This window comes from Aspergillus thermomutatus, assembly GCF_002237265.1.
Source record: "Aspergillus thermomutatus strain HMR AF 39 chromosome Unknown NODE_9, whole genome shotgun sequence".
Lineage (NCBI taxonomy): Eukaryota > Fungi > Ascomycota > Eurotiomycetes > Eurotiales > Aspergillaceae > Aspergillus > Aspergillus thermomutatus.
In genome coordinates, this window is record NW_020798057.1 from 63884 (window position 1) to 73162 (window position 9279).

Genomic DNA, 9279 nt, shown 5'->3' on the forward strand with positions numbered 1-9279 from the left:
AGGATATAGACTATCTATGGTGTAGTAGTTAAAGTCGTCGACTTGGTAATGATATAGGCTCCAACGAACTGTGCAGCCTATGCTTATAGGATATCAATGGCATTGAGGGGACTACTGTGGACAGTCTTAATCTGAACAGTTTAAACTATATGTGAGCCCAGACAAACCTCAGGGCGAGGATATATCCCTCCTTCCAATGAGTCAAAGTCCTTCGTTTACAGGATTACTCCAAATATCCAGCAAAAGAACGCCCGATCTGCCAAGTTCTTATGCGATCCAGAGTTCCAGAGAATCAGACCATCCAAAGAGCGACATTCCGCGCTGTCCCGCTTCCTCCGTGTGGCTGATTCGTGGCTATTGCTGTCCCCCAGAAAGCGATTCTCCACCGAACCTTAAGTCGGCCACGATAGTCGGCCACGATATAAGAGTCCGTCCAGAACGATACTCCGCGATGGTCTCTTCCTCCGCTATTTCTTCCTTACCAGACACGCAAATAGACTACTCTCACCAACATGCCATCTTCCCCGCAGAGTCCAGATCCAACCCCAGCTAGGACGTCCAAAAGACCCGCCCCCAGAGGCACTGCCGCGTATCCTCGGAAGCGCGCCGTCACAGCCTGTCAAGTCTGCCGTGCTCGACGCACCAAATGTGACAACCTCAAGCCATCCTGTTCATTCTGCCTAAAGGTCGGGGCGAAATGCATCCAATCGCCCGTGGATCTTTCCAGCTATGACCCGGCAAGTCTCAGGATTCTCGAGCGGTTGGATGAGATCGAACAGCACATCCTGCGCTCCCAGCACGATGTTACTGATTTCCCTCCGAAATCGCCACAGAACGTGCGGCTCACCTCGACGGTAACATCGAAAGTCGAGCCGGTAGACCCGGCGCGGGTGCTTGTTCAACCGCTGGAGAACGTCCTTCAGTGGCAATGTCTCGGGCTCGATCCTACCACCCCCGGAACGCAGGAGCAGCTATCGCAGGCATGGTCCGACACCACCAATCTCCCGGCGGTTGATCTCAATGCGCAATTTACCGGATCAGCCGTGGACCGATTCTTCACGCATGTCCACGTCAAGAACCCGATCCTCAACGAACGCGAGACCCGCCGTCTCATTACCCGCATCTCCATGCACGGGATCGACTGGTCGCCCGACTCGTGCCTGGCCTTGCTAGTCTGCGCATTAGGGACACTAGCCACTCCATTCGGCGAGGACCAGTGCCAGACTCACCCGGGTACCGAGGTCTACCAGACCGCACAATCGCTGTACGCGGCCGCCCGGAAACGCATCGGCAGCATCCTCTGCTCCGGAGGCTTGAGGGAGGCTCAATGTCTGTTTTTATCCGGGGTCTACATGATGAGTATGTTCCAGCGGGAGCATGCGTGGAGATACTTCCTACAGGCGCTGGCGTGCTGTCAACAGTTTTCTTTTCTTCGCCCGAGTAAACGATCCGGCCTGCCACAGCAGAGCGACCGCATTGCCGAGCAAGCCATCTACTGGTCTGCCTGGAAATCTGAACGAGAGATTCGCCTTGATCTGCAAGCGCCAGACTTTTCTCTCTCGCAGGCAGAACTGGCGATTTACCCGTCGTTCTTCCCTACCCCGCCGGAATCGCACGAGGTGATTCCTGCTTCTGATCCTACCGCGACGGCCATCGATGAGATTGCACAGCGCGAGCGTCTTGCCTGGTACTTCTACTTGTCCGAGATCTCGCTTCGGCGATTGCACTTCCGCGTCGCCAGTTCCATGCTCCACATGCCAGTTCCACCGGAATCTGATATACTGGAGGAATTGGCGAAGGCGACGGAGGAGCACGAGAAACAGGCTCAGGAATGGGTTACTGCCTTGCCGGCTATCCTCTCACTCCAGGCTCCTCCTGAAGACGACGATATCTGCCGATTCATCCTGAGGGGACACCTCCTCAACCTCTACGAGACGATGTACTGGCCTTTCGTAGACGCTGCGATCAATCGGACAGACTATCAGCATACCCCTGAATGGAGTCCCTTAGTGCGCAGCCTCCTCCAGAAAGGACTCCACCGCCATGCGGAGAGAATGTATGTAAATCAGCCGGGGTTCTACCATCGGCACCATGGCACAGTGTGTCTGATTCGGTCCTGTAATCGGAGCGCCACGATCCTGCTAGCTGCAGCTTCAGTGGTACAGTGTTCTTTGGAACAGGGAGTGCCATCGCCTTTGACACTGCCTGAGAACTGGAAACATGCGGTTGCGCTGGCGATCGATCTGAACCGGTTTTGGGAGGGAGAGTCCGCGGACTGCAGGGCTATGCGGCCGATATTGGAGTTACTGTGGGCGCGAGTACAGTTTTTGGACGATTTATAATATTTTTCTCTTCATAGCATCATCAATGAGATCTGTATGTTGTGTAGCCAGCCGAGCATTCGGGTTTAATCAAGACTGGTTCGGACGATAGCTCACTGTCCAGAGCATGATAGACTTACCGACTCCAGAGCGCTTTAGCCGTGGATTCATCCCGGACTCATTTATCCAGAAGTCTTTCAGACAACTGAAAATCAAACTGTGTTGGAAAAGAATGTCGCATGACTGTGGTTGCCGTTTACCCCACAGCATCGCGGAGTATCGCTCTTAAGGATGAGGGAAGTATACAAGATGAAAAGACCGTATGGGTGACGTGAATCGCCATTAAGGGATAGTTAAAGCTTCCCTCGACTCGACATCTCAAAGCAAGCCAGATTCCCATTCTCTCCCTTTCCCAAAGTGACCATCACTAACTTACTACTCTACCTTCAGTCTATAAGCCATGTCTCCCCACGCCAACGACTCAACCACGCATACTAATCCCGTCTTCAAAGGCAGCCTCCTCCATGTCTCCGGCACATCCATCGTCGATGCATGCGGCAACCCGGTCGTTCTCAAGGGCGCAGCTCTGGGCGGCTACCTCAACATGGAAAACTTCATCACCGGCTACAGCGGCCACGAACACGAGCACCGCGCCCAGATGAGCGCCGTGCTCGGCCCCAAAAAGGCCCAATTCTTCTTCGACCGCTTGATCCACTACTCCTTCACCGAGTCCGACGCCGCCTTCTACGCCTCGCTAGGCCTCAACTGCCTCCGCCTCCCCTTCAACTACCGCCACTTCATCGACGACACCAACCCCACCGTCCTCAAGAAATCCGGCTTCGCCCTCCTCGACCGCATAGTCGGCATCTGCCGCCAGTTCAACCTGTACGTCATCCTCGACCTCCACGCCGTCCCCGGCGGCCAGAACCAAGACTGGCACAGCGACAGCGGGCTCGCCCGAGCCCTCTTCTGGGACTTCAAGGTCTTCCAGGACCAGATGGTCGAGCTGTGGGTCGAGATCGCGAAGCATTACGCGGGGGATCCGGTGATAGCGGGGTACAACCCGCTCAACGAGCCCGCAGACCCCGAGCACACGCGGCTGATAGCGTGGTACGAGCGCGTCGAGCGGGCCATCCGCGCGGTGGATCCGGACCATATCCTCTTCGTGGACGGGAATACCTACGCGATGGACTTCTCGCTGTTCGCCGCCGTCCTCCCCAACACCGTCTATGCGTGCCATGATTATGCGAAGATGGGGTTCCCCGGGCAGGAGGTGTATGCCGGGACGGACGAGCAAAAGGCCAAATTGCGGAGGCAGTTTGAGCGCAAGGTGCGGTTTATGCGGGAGCGCGGGGTGCCGATTTGGAACGGCGAGTTTGGGCCTGTGTATCCTGATGCGCGGGAAGATGGTGCTGAGGCGACGAATAAGGCGAGGTTGGGCGTGCTGAGGGAGCAGCTGAGGATATATGGGGAGAGCCGGATTAGCTGGAGTATCTGGCTGTACAAGGATATCGGGTACCAGGGGATGGTGTATGTTGATCCCGAGTCGCCGTATAGGAAGCTCATTGCGCCGTTTGTGGCGAAGAAGCAGCGTCTCGGGCTGGACTTTTGGGGATGTACGGATAAAGACGGTGTCAAGGACGTCTATGAGCCGTTTCTCCGGGGCTTGCGGGAAATGGTTGGGGCCGAGCTGCTGCAGAAGAAGTATCCGCCTGTCTGGACGTTTGACCGGCAGGTCGAGCGAGTGGTCAGGGAATGTCTGCTGAGTGAGTATCTGGGATGGGAGTTTGCAGAGCTGTTCCGGGGTAAAACGGAGGAGGAGCTGGAGGAGCTGGCTCGGTCATTTTCTTTTGAGAAATGTGTGAAGAGGGATGGCCTGAATCGGGTTCTACAGGAGGATGCAGGACTTCTCAAGAGATAGACTTGTATCCTCCCAAGCTGATATACATGCCAAAATAAAGGCCTCAGTCACTAAACGGCTCACCTGCAGGCCTCTTTGCCACTCAACTCTAGTTGATCGTCATTATCCTGATTTAGAAAGTCAACACTAGTCACATTGTCATCTTTTATTTGTTGATGATGCATGAGCTTGACTAAAAACTTCATGGATTTGTCAGTTCTACTTACTCGCTTTGGAATCAACACAGCCATTTATTCAGTGGATCGCTAGCAAAAGGATTGATAGGATGCTCCCTCAAATACCCGTTCTTCGCCAGACTAAACCATACGTACGCGATGGCTAGACTGGATCTCTCATCCTTCCCCCCGACGTACTCGCCTTCGGGAGAAAGGACTCTACTTGGCTGGTGGATCAACTCCATCTGATACAATCGCCACTGGTCCCAAAAGATAATCCCCAGACGCCTAAAGGCCCGGGTATCGCATCGCCAAAGAGCACTCTGCGGATTATTCCATGAGCCGCCAATCCGGCCATAAAACATCATTCCATAGCCGCGATTCCCCGCAGCGGCTATCGACCTTCCCCAGGAATACCTTTCTGGAGAAATTGTTGTTGTTTTTTGACGAGATATTCTTGTTGTTTCTTGGGGGAAACCAGGCAAAGCCCAGCATGACTTTACAGCCAGACTTTCCGGAGAGGGTAGCCGAGTCAGTGCCGGAAACTTGACGTGGACCGGTGATAAGGGGGTCTGGGATAAATCGTCTAAGCACTCGGTGATTGCGGGAACTTCGTCGTCGCGCAGAGGAATTGAATGGGCCATCGTTACGGACTTGTCGAATAGTCGATCTATGTCTTCCTGCAACCAGGACCAGCGCGTCTCTGCCGCGGCACAAAGTTCGGTGTAGATTTGAATGGCCCACAAGACGCGATGGACGCGGTATTGCTCGACCCAGTGTGGGTGATGGGTGCCTTTGGATTGGAATGGCTCTCCTGGAGGGTCGGGCGCTTTACCCCATAGCCAATCCCAAAGTTTACCATCGGACACGGTTGCGTGGGATGGCGTCGTTGTCTGGATGCGGTGGATAAATGTGTCAAGACAGGCACAAGCTAGACGATGGATCTTGGCCGCTGTCGATACGGCTTGCCTGAGTGCCGCGACTGAGTCCAGTGATCGGAATGATTGGAATGCCTCCAAGGCAGGAGGAAAGGGATCTCCTGGATCGCGTTGAACAAAGTCGAGAATTGTCGAAGGTCTGAAGGGGGTGGTTGAGTAAATAGCAACGAGGAACTAGAAGTTTTCCTCAATCCCATGCCCGGTCATTGGACAAGACTTTAAGACTGCCTCTGTGATATCCGCATAGAAAAGGTTGAACACATTGTTGAGCACAGGGGACATTTGCAGGAGACCGTCGAGGCTGGTGAAATCACAGCATGACTTTAGGATCTGAACGACAATCTCGTTCGGGAGTCTCTGGAATGGATCCATATTTACATTGAGACGATGATAAAGGTGGCAGACTTATTGGCGAGCCTTTTGAAAAAGCGCGTAGGCGACAGAAAGTACAAAAAGACCGGCTTGTTGCCAAGATTACGGCGGACTATTTATACAAAAAGGACACATCACTTTTTTTACTGTTCACCGCACGTATTACCTACTGCCACTACCTCCACAAATATTAAACAGCATATACCTCTCTAAGGATATTAAATACTCAGTAGGGACATCGAATACTATATACTAAGGATATTAAATACCATATAGTATCGATATCAAATACTATACCGTCCCCGATCACCTGACGAACGGTCTCACCTGACGAACGTTTTTCAAGGTCAACTAGAGTATAGAAATAAAGCCATACAGCCACAACGAAATGATAAAATGATTGAATTTTTTGATGGAATAAAATACAATATATGAAAAAGCTATCTAGCTAATTTTTGGTGTTGCGAAACCGCTGGGGAAGCCGTATTTGCCTTCCACGACTGTTTACAGCAATAGGTGCCTCTTCCACTTCTTCCACATTTTTCTTATTAATATCTTCTTTTTTATTTGCTGTATTGGGCACTGCGGCCTTCTTCATCTCTTTATTAGCATGCCTGATATCATTTTGAAGCTGCATAGCAGCTTGTTTTGTGGCCTTCTCCTCTTCTTTCTGGCGTCTCTTTTCCTCTGCTTCCTGTATCCGCACACTCTTAATAAAAGCCCTAGTTCTTTTTCGTTCTTCAATTAAGCGTTGTTTCTCTTCCTTCTCCTGCTGCCTGCGTATCTTATCCTCCTCCTTGGCAACCTTGGCAAGGCGTGCTGTTTCCTCCTTCTCTGCTTGAAGGCCCCGCGCTTGTTGAATCTTCTTAGGGCTGTAAAAGATGGCATTACCATCTTCTGGTGCTTGAAGTTGAAGCTGTAAAGGCTTCCCACGCTGTCGCCTCTTCTGCTCATTTCGTAGAGCATTTTCTAGGCCTTTACAGCGTGTTTTGACAAGGATGTTCTCCGTGGAAAGATGCATTATTGTATCATTCAGTTTCCGCACTTTGACATCATAAACATTAGAAACAACTTGCTCCAGAAGCTTCTCAATGCGACGCCAGTCTTCTGCCTTCAAGACAGATTGCGTAGACTCACTAGAAGAGGGTCTTTCATCTTGTTTCCTGGTGAAGCGCGCTAAAACAACCTCTGGGTTCCAAGGGTTTAAACCAACAGATTCCCATGCACTGTTGATATTTTTGCTTGAAAAAGCCTTATTCCAGCTTGGCCAAAACAGCCGAAAGAAATCTCGCTTTGTAATATGACTTAATCCTTGACATTGATGCATAAATTGCTCCAATTCGTCGCTGTATGCTCGAGAAAGAGGGCTGAAAAGACTGACATCAAGAGGCTGCAAACTATGCGTTGAATGAGGTGGATAGATAGCCAGAAGGATCTTGTTGGCATCACAGAAGTTAATAAACTTCATACTGACGTGGGAGCCATGGCCATCAAGAATTAGAAGTCGCCAACGCCTTCGCGCCTTCTCTTTTGTTTGCGGATCGAATAAAGTTGTAAGCCACGCATATCCTAGCTCATCGTTGGTCCAGCCACTAGGAGAAGATGTAAAAAAGCAGTAATGGTCATCAGGGTTAAAATCCTGAAGCCACGTATCTTGCATATCTTGAGAAACAGCCTGGTAAATCAAACTAGGTGGAAGAGCTGTCCCATCTGCACAAATACAGGCAACTGTAGTAATCCATTCCCTATTTCCATCCTGGATTCGTTGTTGGGATCCCCCTTTCTCATACCAGCGTCGTGAAAAGATTCTTTTGCCTTTTGATAGTACTCCAATGAGAAAACCCTTCTCATCCATATTGTACATATCTCTAGGTTCAATCTCGTACTCCTCAATCTTTTTGGCCATAAGCTTGAAGTATAGTGCGTACTTGTAGGCAGAATCAGCCCTTTTGCGCGAAACATCAATTCCAGTTGTATAGGAATAAACAAGCTCATCATGATGTTTCGTGATAAAGCGGTTCGGCCAGCATTTTCCAGGCTTATTTCCAGTAATTTCTTTTGTGAAATTTCGCAACATTGATTGAGATGGTGGTAAGCCACGCTCAGTAAGATTATTGATCCATTTAATCAGCTCTTTTGACTGCTGGTTGTTGAGAACTCGTTGCTTTTCATACTGGTTTTGACGAGAGCCCTGTACACCGCGGTGACGTTTTGAAAATGTCGCCCGGCTGACGCCATGCTTTTCCGCTATTTTCGTGTAATTGATCTTTCTCCTGCTTTCAAGGATTCTATCTCTGCCAGAGCTGCTTCAATTGAGTCCATATTGATGGTATTGTGGTCTATCTAAATCTATCGAAAAAGTCGGTGTATAGATGAAAAACGTTCGTCAGGTGATACCGTTCGTCAGGTGATTTGGGACGGTATAGTAAGGATATTGAATACCATAGTATCAATATCAAATTCCCATATAGTAGGGATATCAAATACTATATAGTAAGGATATCCAATACTTAGTAGCGATATTAAATGCTATGTAGTAGGGATATTAATATATATATATTAAATACGCAGTACCTATGGTGGGGTTCCCCCCCTTTCTTTCTATAGATAAATCAATAAATTCTAACTATATAGCATTCGATATCCCTACTATATAAGAATTCAATATCAATACTATATGAGAATTCGATATCGATACTATGGTATTCAATATCCTTACTATATAGTATTTGATATCGATACTATATGGTATTTAATATCCTTAGTATATAGTAGTATCTGTTAGAGAGATTATAAGTGCTTAAGTATAATCAGGAGTGGAGATATAGGATAGTTGCGTTATCTCATCTATTGCTTGGCAGCATGTTGACCTAGTAGTAGTTGGCTTTGCTGCCTTGTCCTAGCTCAAGTAGCATGCAGCAGCAGCCAGCTAGTACTAATGATCATGATTTAGCAGATTGGTTCTAGGGGGATCAAATTTTAGATGCATGAGGCTGACAACCATAGTGAGACCAGGATCACGAAGCTTATGTTTGATTTACTTCTAAGAATCATGACCTTTATGCCATAGAGGAAATGTCAAGCATGTCTTAAGATCACTCTATATAACTATAAGATCTAGAGACCAGACAACTACCTAACGGCATTCTTGATACAACAGAAATACATTTGTGTATGTGTGGTCAAACCAGAGTATGCTTAGATCAGGGTTAGTAGAGTAGACAATCATGTGAAAATGGCACCATGATCCTCACTGTGGAGTAATACTACAAAACTCACTAAACAGAGGTAAATTCACTAGATGTACGGAGTAGAGCCGATGGGGTAATGACTCTTCTATGTAACAGTGCCCACACTATCAGGCCCTCTTAAATCCCTACAGGCTACACTGCCACAGACTACAGTGCCCAATTGAGGCCAAGTCAGGGCCGACAGCCAGTAGTCTGGCACTATAGTCGGCCCCACAAGCCGCCTCTATCTTCATATGATGTTCAACTATGTAGTCCTTGATCTAGTGCAGAAAACTGGATCTACTGTGGAAAGGCGGCTTTGCCTGTTAGCTCAGGCTACGC

General features: G+C 49.2%; 2 protein-coding genes across 2 annotated transcripts; both read left to right on the plus strand.

The window, feature by feature from the left end:
• Positions 1-512: 512 nt before the first annotated feature.
• On the plus strand, positions 513-2342 carry CDV56_106694 (transcription factor domain-containing protein; the record flags this gene model as incomplete). Its single annotated transcript, XM_026760313.1, has 1 exon — positions 513-2342. One exon carries the CDS (start codon positions 513-515, stop codon positions 2340-2342), a length of 1830 nt encoding a protein of 609 aa, XP_026618337.1.
• A 439-nt stretch (positions 2343-2781) lies between these two features.
• CDV56_106810 (glycoside hydrolase family 5 protein) lies at positions 2782-4242 on the plus strand (the record flags this gene model as incomplete). The annotated part of the gene is made up of 1 exon (XM_026760429.1): positions 2782-4242. The coding sequence occupies one exon, from the start codon at positions 2782-2784 to the stop codon at positions 4240-4242; it is 1461 nt and encodes a 486-aa protein (XP_026618338.1).
• Positions 4243-9279: the final 5037 nt, after the last annotated feature.